Below are 16,994 nucleotides of genomic sequence, written 5' to 3'. Positions count from 1 at the left end.
GAAGCCCTGTTTGTAACTCGTCTGTTTGTTTTTAGCTGGCACAGGCTCGTATGGTTCTCTTTATACAAAAAGGATTAGCTAGCCTTTAGAGGCAGCTTTTGATTTGCATTTTCTTCTCTGTTTAAAAAAAAGCCAACTAAATGTGAATTCCTTTCTTTCCAATTAATTCCCCTCCTCCTATTTAAACTGAGCTATTAACATGTTTAAGTGCAAGGTATATTACTATGGCTCTATATAGAATCAGGTCATTATATAGTTAGTTATGGCTTGAAGGCATAATATTCATATCATATCAGAGAAATCCCATCCTAATTGAAGGCATCTTTCCTAAAAAGCAGAACGGAGTGGGACCTCATCACACTGCCTTCTTGTGCTGCCTTGATTTCATTGACAGGAAATCAAACACATTTCTTTGATCTGTCAGTGAAGATAGAAAGGGCAAGTGGATAGTGTTGTGCATGTTTAATTTGGTTGGGTATTTCATTTTGCTGTAGTACCATATCCAGTGTTTCAGCTTTACTCTTTCTAGCAATTGTAGCTTGCATTAAAAGAGGAAATGGATACAAATAAATTTGTACCCAGACTAAGGGCAGTCTTCACATCACTGGCAAAATGCCGGCATGTTGCACAGAGTGAACATTACCGATATATATTTTCTGCTCTGTGTTAGCATTTTGCTAGGAATGACAGTAATTAAAAGAACAAATAATTTAACTGAAATAACTCTTCTTTTTAGAGAAGGTTGCTTCCTAATGTTATTGCCAAAAATCTCACCAAATGCATTAGGAGCAGAAGAGGAGTGTACAGAAAGAATTAATCATTAATTTCTTTTTTTCTTTTTTTTTTTTTTTTTTTAAACTGTAATAGGATAAATGGGGTATCTGGGGCCACTTGTAACACTCAACTTGAAGCAATCAGGGAGAAAATACAGAAGTAGGAAGACTGAATCCATATGCTCCATCAGCTGATTTGTCAGACCACCGTATGGCAAACAATTTTGCTTGTGGTCTGTTTCCATTTGTTAACAAATATGTTTACATTCAACATTGCAATGAGAGATGTGCGTGACTCTTCAGCAAGGTCACTGGTATGAAGTCAAGCGTTTTCTTGTGATTAAAGTGATCTTTTATCTTTGTTGTTCTGAGTTTAACCTCCCAAAGTTAAACTGACTATGGGGGGAGACCTTTAAATTCAATACCCTGCATTAGGTCATCAGTGTTAGCAAATGTGAATATTGAAGTCATCTCCAGGACCTAATCCATTATGGATCAGTCCCATTTAAATCAACAGTGAGCCTCTGACTGTGAGAGACACACTAAGCCTATGCAGAAAAATGCAAATGTAGGCACCAGGCTGTTCTGAAGGACAAGAAGTCATAACCTTTTTGAAAAAGCTGAATAATTTTGTTTCAGCATTTTCAAAGTGAAGATTCAAGTTTTGCAAAGATGAACATGACTTCTTGTTCCTATCCTTTAATAAAAATGCTTTAAAATTGCTGAAGCAGAGCCAAAACAAGCCCTTTCAGTTGCCAGAAATTCCAAACCAAATAATTTTTCTGTCAGGGTACAAAATATTTTTGGTGTTTGTCTAAAGTTGTCAATATAGTGAGAATCCTTGAGCTGCCCAGTTTGAACTGCTTTCTTGTTCGTGAGGACACTGCCGTTCTCTGTGTAAGAGAGCTCTATGACAAATGCGTGTGATGTGAAGTATCATCAGCAAATAGCTCAGTACTGTGTCCACTGATTAATAGGATTCCTCCTGCGTTTAAATACCAAGGCTTTGTACTGATGTTATCTTTTAAAGTGGTTGATTTTCAGTGTTAAAAGAGAGATTTGTATGTTGATACTGCTTTTCTATACTTCTTTTTAAAAAAATCAGACCAGCCTTTTATACCATCTGCCAGGAAACGTGAACTTCTGTATCATTTAATGCACCATTTCCAGTTGTTTCGAAACTGACCCTCATTGTGTCCTCCTCTTGGATTTCAGCTTGTCAGTACATCTTCCTCTTCTGCTCCAAACTCCGGTCCTGCCTTTCTGCATTCTCCATACATTCTCCATATACTCTCCCTCCTGCATGCTTCTATACATTTCCATACATCTACGTATTTCTCTGTGCTTTCCTTGCCTTGATATCGATACTGATATTGCCTGGTGGTGGCTGGGTTGTGCACTGGACCTCTCTTCTGGTGCTGGCGGGTTTCCCCCCGCGGGAGCTGCTGCCAGGGTTGCGCGTGGTGTGCCAGCTGGCCAGGCGGCCAGCGCGGCTCTGCGCGTGGCTGGCCCTCTTGGCAGAGCTTGCCCAGACTGTAATCGATCGTTTGGTTGTTGAAGAAATAAAATGTTTAGTTATTTCTATGCCTGCATATGCATGCATCCAGGCAGAGGCACTTTATTACTTGTCTGAAAAGAAGTAACTGTCAGTGCTGCAGGTGACTTACCCGTCCTACAGTGCTGCTCATTTTGTGTTGATCCTGGGGTCATGTAGGACTTCATAGTTATTTTATAACACCACTGTCACAGCACGTGTTTCTTCATTGTCAGCAGAGGTGGTAGTGCTTTGGGCCTTTAGCTTTAAAAGGCCAGAGTGTCAGTAGCAATGCTGTATCAAATGGTTTCAGTGGCTTGCATTCATTCATTTGTTCTCTTTTAAATGTGATTTCAGTGTTTCTCTTGTGACAATTAAGTAACAGTCCTAGTGATAGAGTTATAGTGGGTCATCTTGTCCCTCCAAATACAGCCTACCTACTCCACTCAGCAGTAGTAAGGACTTACGTTGCACTCACTGATACATCATCACTCTTTTCTTACCGGAATAGATTCAGATGAATCACTGAAGTTCAGCTTCACAAAGGGATTTAACGTTTGAAAAAAACGTGTGTAACCCACAGTTGTTTTTTTTTTTTTTTCCTTTTCTTAATACCTACATACAAGCAAAAAACATAAGTCACTGTAGAAATAGAAATCATTGTCTAGTTGGGTTGACAGCGTAAGCACCAATGCTTCATGATCTGTGTCTGTTTTTTGGTCTCTATGGTTCTGTTGCCTTTTTTAAATGAGAAGCCAATCCTGTTAAATTTAAATGTGAATTTGAATCCAAGCTTTCCAAAAACATAGAAGTGTTTGGCCCTCATCAAAAAAGTGCAGACCCTAAGCCAGATGGTCAAAGTTCAGTATGGTGAGATATTCGTGATGCACAAGTACGGATTGGATCAATCTAATTAGAACTGAGAAGCAACCAGCATATCATGATTAGGGATATTATATGCATTTTCTTTTTTTCTGTTTTCTAAAATGCAAGTCAAGACCTGCTCACAACCTAAAAGCCACAAATGGAAAGTAGAACTTTTCTTGAATTGAAGCAGTGCACATAACAAATCAGTCACCAACTTAATGAAAGAAATCAGTGATTGCTGAGGTTGCTTAGAAAGTCCTAGAGCCTTTAGCATCTGGTTCATAGTTTATAGGCCAGAACGGTAGTGGCTGAAAATGAACATCTTACACAGGCATTGACCTATTGTTGTGATCAGCTGTATACCTTATATCTCAGCATACAAATACTTTTTTCTCATTTGTGACAACAAAGGCAAAATAAGGCTATAGTATAAACTAACCTAGTGTGTCTTTATGTTGAACCTTGCAGGTCAAGGATGAAGTAGGTTGGAAGCAGTCCTCAGAGCTTGCTGGTCTGTCAACTTATATCTGTGCTAAGTGAAAAAAAAAAATCATTTTAATATCATAGAAGACATGTAGAGGATAGTATTGTATTTTTCTTGCATATGAATTACTGTTTCTCTCTGTTCTGATCTTCAATGAAGTGTCTGCCTACAGATAATCTAGGAGAGGTGGGGGATTTTCACATATAGTGCATGTTTAATGTGCCTTTTGCAGGTCCTGGCTTTAGATGTTGAGGTAGCTTGTGCTTTAGAGAAATTACAGCTCTGCAGCACTGATGATGAAGGATTTGGGGGCTCTAAGTTCCGAAGGCTACAGTTGCTTTTCTTGAATGAGTCATAATATAAGAATCTAAAGCCAAGTCTTAAAGAAAAATTTTTAATTCTTTTTACAGAGGAATTCATTAGTGACATAAAGTCATGAGAAAGAGGAGGCATCATCTGTAACACTAAATGATTATTAACTGGTATTAGTCTGAGTGCTTTAAATCAGGAGAACTAAAATAATGCAAACCACAAGGTCTGGTGGATAACAAAAAAGTTAAAATTTGACCAATTTGAGTGCAGTGAGGCAATCACTTGAGTTTCATGAGCACAGGATTTATCCTTTTCAAAAAGTGCAGAATATCTCTGCCTACCTTCGGCTTCAGTGAGAGCATATTTTAAAAAATGAGCCACTAAATATCATTACTGTTCTTGGTCATCTGCAAAGTTTCATGAGATCTTCCTGTTCCTGTTGCTACAGCATATGCAAAACATAGCCCAAGATATACATCTTGGTCCTGCTGTCATTTCCAAATCCCTGTTATAATTTCAGTAAGAGCTGACTGAACTTTAAAGACACTGTATCTGCAGCTTCACTGATGATTATTTCTTTCTATTCTGGTTTTCAAAACTCAGTGAACAGTTCTTAAAACCTCACCAAGTTTGCTCTTTTTCAGTTTATTCCCCTGATGGCAATTCTTTTTTAGTATTTAAAAATACATTTGACACTTCCTGTAAGTATTCTTCATCTCCCCCCAACACTACCAATTTTTTGCCTTAATTTGAGGCTGCATTTACTTGCATCATGTTTTTAATAATATTTAGTGATGCTGTTCTGCTTGATACTGTTAAACAGTCCTTAGCAAAGGACGGAGGTGGATATGAATCTTTAAATTGGATAATTTTCATATGTATTTCTGCAACTGTCTGCTAATTGTGATGTCCCTTCTCAAGTTCCATACCAAAAGATTCTGAGATATTTTGAAAGGGAGAAAATATTGCAGTATGTGGCTCCTCTGGCTTTCTCCTAGTGTAACTGACACCGTCAAGTTGAAAATGTGGGAGGATTAGTTAGTACGCAGGAGGCAGAATGGTGATTATGGCCTTCAATGGATCTTTTTTTAACTCATGCTGTGTATTTGGCTGCTCTGTTTTAGTTCACCGTAGACTCAAAATAGCTTCCCATGCTTAGCAGGCAATTGGGATATTGGAGCTGTAACTCAAATGGGTAAGATCACCAGGTATTAATAGATGGCATATCCTCCTCTGTGTGTGCACCCAGCGTCCTGCTCCTGCTGGGTCCCAGCTGGTGTCACTGCATCTCAAGTTGAGACTGAAGACAGTTGTCACTGTTTTCTTCGCATGAACTCAAACTATCAGCTTCAAGCTACCAATTTGTGACCATCTGATGTACAAATTGAAGAACAATAATGTAAGACAATTGAGGACAGTTTCTGAAGTACGGAATTGTTTTCCTCAGTGTGTGTTATTCAAAGCAGATTTGAGCCCCATTTAGAATTTAATTTTTCCCATCTGCTGTGTTTTAAAGAAAAGTAATAATTTTTAAAGTTCTGAGTTTAGTTGGAGCAGTGTCTACTTTTTAAGTAATAAACCCTGACTGTTTGTGACTGACTCTGTGATCTGCTCTATGTCATCAAGTAGTTCTTCAGGCTGGGATAGTCATGATAATTGAAGGTTTTTAGGCAGCCAAATCGAATGGAATCCCTTGGAATTGGGTGACTGAGTCCCCAAGGCTCTGCCGAGAACATCAAACATCAGCATCAGAGTTTCCACAAGGTTTCCAAGCTGCGACTGGCAGCTCTTAGACAGGAGATTCACCCTGTGCTCCCACCCCCCCTCCAGGAGCTGCTTTCCCTGGATCCTCCTCATGGGATGCCTTATGCAGAAGGTCACCAAAACTCTCTGAGTATCTTAATTTGAACTGGGATTTCCCCAGGAGCCCAAGGCAGACCATGTGTATGGCTAACACCAGCTTTCCCCTACACCTTCTGGGGTTTTCCAGCATAAGCAGAGGTACTTGTGCTCTACTGTGACAGGAGGAAATTAGGAGAATTAGGTACTATGTTATGTTATTACCAGTGGAGTTAGTTAATTTGAGGTCCTTTCTGTCAGATATAAAGGGTGGGGAATTCTGTTGCCTGGGGTTATGTCCAGTACTTGCGTCCACACTAGTGCAGACTTTCTTAGTCTGTAGATCTTGAAATGTACCAAATCTAATCATCCCAGTTCTTGAGATGATTTCTGCGTCTATCTTTTTGTGTTGTTGCTTGGTTGCCAAGAACCACAAAGAGTTTTTCTTTTGGTGAATGTTACAAATCTGGGAAAGCTTGCTAGGTGACCTGGAAGCAAGAAGTGATAATTTCCCTTGAAAGTTACAGATGGCACAAAAACTGCTTAGGACTAAAATGTATACTCTGTTTCTCTGTCTCGTTTTTTGGGGTTTTTTTAATTCATAATGCTTATCTGTGAAAACCTCGAAGCGATGCATAGTTATCAGTACTAATGGTTACTGTGACATCGCCATTCAACAAGAAGGAAGAATAATTGAGGTGTAAGTCTGAGTTGCAGACTGACAGTACTGTTCAGACTGAATGTGGTCCTTTGCCCGTTGGGGTGTTGAGCACAGTGCACAAGGCCGTGTGGGCAGAGTGTGGAGGTATGCACACTTAAGGCCGGCAGCATCCTCAGGCAGTTTGGTGGCTGGTTTCTGACAACCAACCCACAGAGGTCAGGCAAGGCTAGCTTTGGTTTTGTTTTTCCTGGGGGCTATGTAACCAAATCTGAACAATTCAGGACACGGAAAGCAAAAGGCCTTACTGTCCTTCAGTGCCTGCTGCAGATTAAATGGTATCAGTTTACTAAGAATTTTTAATGTGGGTAAAACTCCAAGACTGTTCTTGTAAATGTCTGAACAATTTTTCTCAAACACTCAAATAATTTACCCCAGACATACCTGGCAGTATACGTTTCGGTCTGAGCTCTTTGGCTGACGAAGCTATCATGAACTGAAAGGTCCTGTAATGGAAGTTTCGTCAGTAGTAGCTATAGCTTTGTGAATGGTGTCACCTAAGATAGAGGTGCAGGATGTGGCAATGGCAACTGCAGCCTCAGACAAAGTGTGCTATAAACAGTGATGCATTCCACAGGTCTTACAAGAAAGAAAGAAAGAAAATATTTCCTTCTCAAACAAGTGCCTCTTTCTTAAAGGCTCCAAATTCAATATTTTCAAAGTTTGTGATTACTCTGAATGGATAAACATTAGAGCCATTTAAGATTGATGTTGTTTTCATCCTGGTTTTCTAAAGAAAGTAGGCTTACGTGATCGTGCTGTCCAACAGTTTCAAGCAAATGTGGCAGATGGGAGGAAGCACCAGAGATTATTATCTTCCTAGGAATTTTATGACAACCTATGATGAGATACCAGAGGAAGGTCCAAATTATGGCCTTGCTTGGTAGTAGATGACTGGCAGTTTAACACAGTGCAATATTATGGAAAGAGCCCTGTATAAGCCTGCTCATCAGCATGTGCGTAGCTCCAGGCATGGCTGCCTCCTGCTGACTGTGTAGCCACAGGGCTGTTGCTAAGGAAAGGGGTCATTGCAATACAGTGAGTGCTGAGGGGACAAAAAGTACAACTCTTCAGTGGGCCCCATTTAATTAGATCCTCCTCAGAACTACTTTCAAAAATTTCCTCTGGCTGCACTGTGATCCTTGGACTCTGGCATCGTGCTGATGAGTGCTCAGGCTACAGACACGCTGCGTGTGGCAGTCGTGACATTTTCTGCTCTGCAGATCAGAGTTCAGTGTAATCGTTACCAGGAAGATCTGCTTTTTTATGGTGGTGCCATCCCAAATGCCATATAACCAGGATCAAAACTGTAATCATTGTGGCCCACGCAAGATCTAGAGTCTTCCCTCATTGTGGGCTTATCTTTACATAGAACCATAGAATGTTGTGTGTTGGAAGGGACCTTAAAGATCATCCAGTTCCAACCCCGCTGCCATGGGCAGGGGCACTTCCCACCAGACCAGGTTGCTCAAAGCCCCATCCAACCTGGCCTTGAACCCTTCCAGGGAGGGGGCAGCCACAGCTTCTCTGGGCAACCTGTGCCAGTGCCTCACCACCCTCACAGGAAAGAATTTCTTCTTAATATTGAATGTAAATCTACCCTCTTTCAGTTTAAAACCATTAACTCTCATCCTATCCCTACACTTCCTGATAAAGATCCCCTCCCCATCTTTCCTGCAGGCCCCCTTTCAGTACTGTAAGGCCACTATAAGGTCTTCCTGGATCCTCCTCTTCTCCAGGCTGAACAACCCCAACTCTCAGCCTGTCCTCACAGGGGAGGTGCTCCAGCCCCCTCCTCATCTTCATGGCTTCCTTTGGACCTGCTAGAGCAGGTCCATATCCTTCTTATGTTGGGGGCCCCAGAGCTGGACACAGCACTCCAGATGGGGTCTCATGAGAGCAGAGGAGAGGGGGAGAATCCCCTCCCTTGACCTGCTGGCCACAATTCTCTTGTTGCAGCCCAGGACACACTTGGCTTTCTGGGCTCTGAGTGCACACTGTTGGCTCATAGTCGGTTTTCCATCCACTAATTACCTTCAGGTTCTTCTCTGCAGGGATGTTCTCAACCCATTCATTACCCATCCTGTATTTGTGCTTGGGATTGCCCCAACCCATGTGCAGGGCCTTGCACTTGGCCTTGTTTAACCTCATGAGGTTTGCATGGGCTTATGTCTCAAGGCTGTCAAGGTTCCTCTGGCTGGCATCCCTTCCCTCCAGTGTGTCAGCCACACCACACAGCTTGGTGTTGTCGGCAAACTCGCTGAGGGTGCACTCAACCCTACTGTCCATGTCACCAACAAAGATGTTAAACAGCACCGGTCCCAATACCAACCCCTGAGGAACACCACTCATCACTGCTCTCCACTTGGACATCAAGACGTTGACTCTAATTCTTTCAGCGTGACCATCCAGCCAATTCCTTATCCACTGAGTGGTCCATTTGTCAAATCCATTTCTCTCCAATTTTGGGACAAGGGTATAATGCAAGACAGTGTCAAATGCTTTGCACAAGTCCAGGTAGATGACATCTGTTGCTCTTCCCTAATCCACCAACACTGTAACCCTGTTGTAGGAGGCCACCAAATTTTTCAGGCACAGTTTGCCCTTAGTGAAGACTTGTTGGCTGTCACCAATCACCTCCTTATTTTCCATGTGCCATAGCATAGTTTCCAGGAGGATCCGCTCCACGATCTTGCCAGGCACAGAGGTGAGACTGACTGGCCTGTTGTTCCCTGGATCTTCCTTTTTTTCCCTTTTTAACAATGGGACTTACGTCTCCCCTTTTCCAATCAGCAGGAACTTCACTGGACTGCCACGACTTCTCAGATATGATGGATAGTGGCTTAGCCACTTCATCCACCAGTTCCCTCAGGACCTGAAGATACAGCTCGTCAGGTCCCATGGACTTGTACACCTTCAGGTTCTTTAGATGGTCTCAAGCCTGATCTTCTCCTACAGTGGGCAGTTCTTCATTCTCCCGGACCCTGCCTTGTCCTTCTGTGTCTTAGGTGGTGTGTCTGGAGCCCTTGCCAGTGAAGACCAAGGCAAAAAAATCATTGAGTAATTTAGCCTTCTCCATATTCTGGATAACCAGTTGTCCTGTTTCTTTCTGGAGAGGGCCCACATTTTCCCTGGTCAATTTTTCTCTAGTTTTGTGCTTCAGTGTCTGTTTTATGGTTATGTGGCTCTGGGTGCTTTAAAGAATTGGCAGCAAAATCAGTGATTACATTGATGATTAGGAAAGGCTTTCTTTGATCAGCGTGGTGAGACAGTCGGAAGGTGCTATATTCAGTCCTACCAAAGAATATGCCTTACAGAGCTTGTGGCTGGTCCACCTCCAGAGAGAAATGGAAATGCTGTGCTTCATCAAGGTGAAGGAAAGGTTCTCATAAATGTCTCGGTTGCTTGTCAGATAAGAAAAAAAACATAATCTTGTGTTAGTACAAAGTAAGAATAAAATAAAAATAAGAAGGCTGGGTAAAACTCCAGTTCTGCAGCTTTAAATACAGAGAAGTGAAGTGTCAAAGAATTCTACACACACCACACACTTTTCTTTTCTTCTTAGTCATTCAGTGAAAGGTGGAGTAGTTAAGTCTGTGGCGCCTTTAAAATGATTCATTATTTCCATAGAAGCCAATTCATGTTTATCCTTCAAATCGCTCTGTAGAGATTAAAATAATGGAGAATTATATTTGCTTTTAATTTTGTTTCCAGACAGCTTGGCCTGAGCATTCATGATGTGACTTGGAAACTATATCAAATTGTGATTTATTGTTGCTTGTAATTGTGTGAAGATTGAAGATATGCTGGATGCTGCTTTGTTCGTTTTTTTCCTTCTTGCCTCCCCCGTTCTTTCACTTAGAGTGTTCTTGAGTGTAACATGGTGAAAGGCCAGCGTCTCTGCCTTCAGTGCTTTTCCTTGTACATGCCACAGCAAATTAAGACTTTTTTTTTTCACTAACATGGAGCTGTGTGAAATGAATTGTGGTTTGTGTTTGATGACTTTTTTTTCCTTATTTTTTTATTATGCTTAAGTTTTGACTGGTTTTGTGTTGTCATGTTAATCATCCTTTCTTGTAAGATGGAGAGAGAACAGTATTTTTTTTAGTTAAGCTGGATGAGTTTAGTTTCACAAGAATCATATCCAAAACACCAGCACAGGGAGGAAGACTTTTATTTTCAGTAAGGCATCCGTTCAGTATAAGGATGTCAGATCTGCTTCACAGGTGGGTCAAATGTCTCTTAACCAGGAAAAATTTGTAAACTAAATTTATATATCAGGTCTTACGGATAGAGGAATTTGTTATTCCTGTTTTCCTAAATTAATTTTTCCTACACAGTTTTATCTGCTTTTTTCCCCTAGTGAGTAAAAAGTTACTCTTAGATTTCTATGCATAATATAATTTAATCGAAGAAAACAGATGGGATTTTGTGAAATGTAATATAAAAGCCTACGGAACGTTACGCAACTTTTTTTCTAGCCATGTTACAGAATCCAAAATGAACTATTCAAACCTAAAAATTCAAAGTGATCATTAAAGTTTACCAGGATATTATTTTCATATTGCATTTAAGAGAGTTCCTTGAAGATAAGTTTCCTGCAGTGGCAAAAATTGTCTGTAGGACAGTGGGACATGCTACTTGTGATTCAATCCTGCTGTTGCAGCAGCATGTGCGCTTCTTGGTATGTGAAAGTTTTCTTGCAGATTCCCAGTAAGCCCCGACCCATGCAAAATTAGGTGATTGCACAGTAGGTGTTGTGAACTATGTATGTCAGTCTCTAATGCATCCTATTGTGATCTGGCCATCTTATTTTTCGTTTGAGTTCTTTAGGGGAAAATCCTTTCTTTTATTTCTGTACATTAAAAGAAGCCCCAAAACATACAGCAAGTGCATTTGGGTGCAGTTAGGAATTCCAAGTGGTACCACAGACTAAAACACTCACCTGGATGCTAGTTTAAAAAAAGGAGGGGGGTGAGGGGAAGAAAGCACAAAACCAGCTGATTTTCAGCACTGTAAGGAATTTATTTTGCTCCTTACCTTATTTCTCAATGAACATGCTTAGTTGATCTGGTTTTGCTTTTGTTTCCAGCCTGTTTGCTTTCTCATTCTCATGCCCCAGAGCATTTCAGTTTTAGTCACTGCATGACATAGCTTAAATCGGAGTTGGAATGAAGTCACAAAGTGAACAGTGAGCCAGTCTTCTCCAAAATTCATGGGAGGAAACTGCATTCATGATTATGAGCATAGATTGGTAAATTAATACTGACCAGTGTGAAACTTAATTCACCTTATCTTAGGTCCTCGGATTTTTTTTTGTTTTGATTTGGTCTATTATGTTAGTTGTTTGTTAGTGTTGATTGCAAACATGTTATTCATGCCTCTATTCCCGAGTATCCAGCGTTTTGAGTTTCGATGAGTAAAGTAGTTTGGAAAGAATCTAGATCAGTTCATGCAAAGGCTATGCACTTTAGTAGAAAACAAAATCTGAGCATGGATTTTGTATGCACTTTTATCCTGAAAAAAGACTGTGCATGTATATATGCATGCACATATGTGTATATGCATATATACAATTGCATCAATCTAAAATTTTCAGCAATTTTCTGTCTTGCATAAGTCTTTATGCTGTTTCACATCATCATATGTATTTTTTAAAAATTCCAGGTTTCCTTGTCCTTCAGAGAAACACTTTTTATTTTACTTTGAGTAATGGTTTGCAAAGCATACACAGTTCTCTACTGTAGATTGTAGTAGAGAATCTAAAAAATAAAATATTTTTAACTGTATTCATGCATTCAATTTGTAGCTCTTTTTAGAAAGTAATAATTTGAATAGCTGTAATTTCATCTAGTCAGACTAGTCAGTACTCTAAATTCATTGTGAGATGGATTAAATACTCAAAATGCTCAAAAAAGAAAAAGTTTTCCTGTATACAAGTTCTGTGCAATTAAATTACAATATATAAACCATACCAATTCAGGATGTGGCGTTAGTGTACTGAAATCAGTGGATTAGAGCAGTGTTTACCCTGTTCTGCTTCTTTCTTTGAGAGGAATTTAAGCTTGGTCTGTTCTCCTTTTACATATGCTCTCATTCTAAGGATTCTAAGCATTATGGGTATTTTAGACAATACTGTAACTATCATATGTATGTGCCATTTAAAGCAGCTCGCTACAATACAGCGATGTCTTTGAAATACTGTGTAAAGTGTTTTCAATTTGAAGTATTGCACAATGCAGTGTGTCATGTTGCAAAAATTGGTGGCTGTTGATGTCTTATGGTGGCCCTGGCTGGGCTGTGCTGGAAGGATATGCACCTCATTTCGGCCCTGGTGAGGGGCACTCGGCGTGCACCTTGTTACAGGTGTGGAGCTGACCCCTCTGGGCGTGCTCCACGCGGGCAGGGTGGATGGCTGCATGGGTTTCATGTGAGGTGTCAGGTGAAAACGTCTGATCTGCACGTCAAAAATGAGGTGAGGTGGTATCGTATGTGCTATTGTCAAGCTCGGAAGCCTTTTCCAGTTGCAGGGGAGAATTGCTTTGTTTCCACTGATTTGTTCTGGTGGGGCATGGGCTGCGGCAGTGTTAATGTGTGTTGCATAAGTACCTAACTCGATTTGAGTGCAGACTGTCCTTCATGGCGAGGTGCAGGCACAGCTCAGGAGAGAGGATGCAGACCTGATGTGCGGCGTCCCTCTTCCTGGGCCATATGGCCTCGATACCAGCTCCTAGCACAACTCGACATAGCCTGACATTTGTTGGACGACTCTGCTGGGTCCCAGAGTCAAGGCAGGGCTCACCAGGACGTGACAAGCCCTCCCCACATGTCAGAGGCCATGTGGCAGAAACTCACCATTGGAGAGGAGGGCTTTCCCTCTCCCCGCTTGGTACTAATCATAGAGAACAATGCTGGCTGTTTTGCAAAATATTAGTACTGCTGTACGAAATCTGGGCCTCTGCTTATGGCCAGCTGAGTCAGACTTGTTTACTTCATTGAAGTATTGAAGAATCTCTGTCTCTGAATGACAGTCAACAACTCCAGGCTCCAGACTTAATAGAATTTCAAACTGTAGATTATGTAGTTTTGCTGAAAATATGAGGCTTCTATTGCACTTTGAATGATGTATTCTCCCTCACTCCCCTTTGATCTGTTTTTCAGGGCTGAGGTTAAGATAGATAATTAATTCCTCCCATCCAAAGCCTTGTCTTTTAAATTAAGAATTTTCTTTAGCATCTGCCATAATCTTCTGCATGCACTCCTGAGAGGTTAAGAAATGAAAGAGCCATTAAATTAACTTCAGACATTGATTTTTTTCAGTAGGATGAAATAGCACTTCAGTATATCAAACAGTTTCTGGTTTATTTTATTTCGTATCATAAAAAAGAAAAGACGTGGGAAGAAGAGGCTGGTTTTATGGTTGCGTGAGAGGATGGTGAGTGAGGAGGCCTGTCTTCTGGCCCGGCGGCTTACCACTGTGTTAGCAAGAAGTAGGACACGAGGAGTGGATCAGTGGAGTGAAACAGCTATTGCCAAGGGCCTGGTGTCCACACTACACAACTGGGAAGATAGTGGGGAGAAGTTTATCTGTACTTAGCTATTACATCACTTTCCGTAGAAATACTTCACTATTGCCTGTAAAGCCTTTTCTGGGAATGAAGCAGTGTCAAGCTCTGTTATGCTGCTCTTTGATATGTTGTAAGGTCTGTAAATGCTGTCATTGATGAGTCACTCCTGGCTGGGGCTCTCAGCATTCTCCTGCTAAGCAGTCTGCCCAATTCTCCATGCTATGTAAGTGCCACCCCAAGAAATCCATATGCTCTTTTCACAGACATAACATCCCCATTTGGAAAACTGTGTATCTTAGATTTCTCTAAGAAATACCTGAAAATAAATTAACACAAAATCTCCTGGAATGGTCTCTTTGGCAAACTGCACATACACCTACTGAAAAGTCCCAAACAGTAGCAATAGGATTGAGCTCGTGCAAGAAACACAGCAAAGGATAAACAGTCTCTCTTGGAGTGCCTTGAATTAGTGATTCCATGCAGAATTTATGGTGATTTCTAGCGCACCAGCTAGTGAGGCTGAAATGTCACTGCTGCTTTAAAAGTTCATATGTCTCCGCCTTTCTAGTTGTTCTACTTCTGCATGCATCCAGTCTCACTGTTCTTCTAGTAAATTTTAAAGTTCCTGAGTCTTTTGCAATTGTATCATATAGCTGTCGATTCACAGACTTGACAATTTTCCTGCTTTTGGCAATAGGATGTCACTTTTAGTGCCAATATATTGCCCTACTGGGTTTCACAACAGATGGTAGTTGGAGCTGCTGAATGTCGGGAAGTTCTGGAGAAACTCAAAGATGCATTTATGGATCAATCCTCTTGTGCATGCCCTGCAAGCCCAGTGCTACAGCTGTGTTAGATCACCCGTGTGTGTGATGGATGGACTACACCTATGAAGATAGTTTGTCTGAGACACAGTTGTTTTGCAGTGTGTCGCTTACAGATCAATTATATACATATACTGGCTAGGGTATATAAGATTTGCCAGTGATACGAGCTGCTCCTTATTTCTGCTTATGTATCACTTTAGTTAATAATTCTTCCTAAATGATATATGTTAAGTAGGTATATATTCCAAACCCAAGAGAAAATAAGGACCATCTGAATTCGTCATATAAGTCTGTAGAGTAACTATTCTCATCACTTACATCTGAATAAAGTAAGGATTGGAAAATCCGCTTTTTACTCCCTTTCAATTTTGGTATACCTGCACAATATGCAATTCATTGGAGAATAATGTTGTTGCCACCATACCAGTATGCTGTGTTTTAATAGCATGGAGATACTTAAAAAATCTCAGTATATGCTTGGGATTTATATAATTTATCTAAGCATAAGCATTGAGCATTAGTTGTTCTAGATGCCTCTGTAGTTAGTAGAAAGGCATCTCTGGAGAGAGACTCCTCCCATCATAAGCTATGTCTCCAAAATTATTTGTGCAAATTGCCCCTGTCCATTGACTATGTCTCTGTAGGGAGCCTGAACAATTCATTCAAATGAGTTAAGTCAGCTGCAGGTGGTGAAAGCTGAAAATCAGATATGATGAAATTCCAAACTCTTTTTGGGCTGTGAGCATCATGCCTGATGATCAATCTATTCAGCATGATTCTCCTTATTTAAAGAATTATTTCATGTTACTATTTTTCCACTCTGGGTAACTGCTTTAACAAAAGTTGTGGGGGGAGTTCATCACAGCTTTAGATACTGTTCAGGAAGTTACTCACTTCTATTGTCTGACATGTATTAATTTTGTCTTCTTTAGTCTTCTGGTACCAGTATCACAGTGGATATTGCTGTCATGGGAGAAGCACACGGGCTCATCACAGACCTTCTGGCAGATCCTTCGCTGCCCCCCAACGTGTGTACTTCACTGAGAACAGTGAGCAACCTGCTTAATACGCAGTTAACCTTCCAAGCCATCCACAAGCCAAGGGTGAACCCTCTGGTGTCCTTCAGTGAGAACTACACCTGCTCCGACTCAGAGGAATGTCCAGAGAAAGGAGAGAAACTAGCTATTCCCAAGGTGAGTACTGGACCCTTTCTATCATCTTGTAACTTGGCTCTCCCTAAAGCGACATCACTGGACTAGTGGGAGGTGTCACTGGGCTTTTTGCTTGTTTGCTTCAGATTAACATTTTATGCACTAATCATACTCTCCTGTAAAAGGACAGCTAAATAGACTGTTGGTTTCATAGTAAGACAATTCCTGTGTATCCTTCAACTCATGGCCAGGTTAACTTTGGTTCAGGAATCTTTAGAAGATGATGTTCGACACTGGATGGCTGACATAGATGGTGGTCATATTTCCTCACAGGTGTTGGTTAGAGCTTAAGAGAGAAGAAATGATAGGGAACAGAGCAAGCAAAAGCCTTTCAGCATCCAGACTCACAAGTCTGCCCCATTACTTCTCACGCAGAAATTCCCCTTTCGCTCAAAAGATTTAAGCCACTGCATGTAGGGTGACTATCCTAGTCAATGAGCAGTGGGAAATTAAGTAGCAATATGAGGAACGTTTTTGCCCACCTTGAAGATTGGAATTTGAAATTCTGTATGAATTTCAGTCTCTTCTTCCATCCCTTAGCTGGAGGTGTGAAAGCTATAGAAGTCAATGAAAAAGTCTCTGTTGATGACCTCCAGTTGCTTTAGATCAAGTTTAAAATGTTGTATACCAAACTAACAAACAAAAAAGATTAACACAGTAGTTAGTTTGACAGATACCGTGAGCTCATTAGAAGTAGTCTTCAGAAGAAAAAGATGACTTAACTAAAAAAATATATATATTACTGCCTTAGCAGATGTCTTTATAAATGCACAGGAATCTAACAGGAAATAACGAGTGTTAACTACCCATGTTTAGTAAGAAAACAACTAGAAAGAAGCTGCCAGCTTTGAAGTAATTTGA

General features: G+C 40.8%; 1 protein-coding gene across 1 annotated transcript in view; it reads left to right on the top strand.

Moving 5' to 3' along the window:
* PDE3A (phosphodiesterase 3A) overlaps positions 1–16,994 on the top strand; it is a 272,747-nt gene that overhangs the window by 204,936 nt on the left and 50,817 nt on the right. The window contains exon 3 of the mRNA XM_042795533.1: positions 15,855–16,115. Coding sequence (XP_042651467.1) covers positions 15,855–16,115 — 261 coding nt within the window. The remainder of the gene's footprint in view (positions 1–15,854; positions 16,116–16,994) is intronic.

This window comes from Tyto alba, unplaced genomic scaffold (assembly GCF_018691265.1).
Source record: "Tyto alba isolate M040663 unplaced genomic scaffold, T.alba_DEE_v4.0 Super-Scaffold_21, whole genome shotgun sequence".
NCBI classification, from domain to species: Eukaryota; Metazoa; Chordata; class Aves; order Strigiformes; family Tytonidae; genus Tyto; species Tyto alba.
The sequence above is the reverse complement of the archived record's forward strand: the minus strand, read 5'-3'. Positions and strand labels throughout refer to the sequence as shown.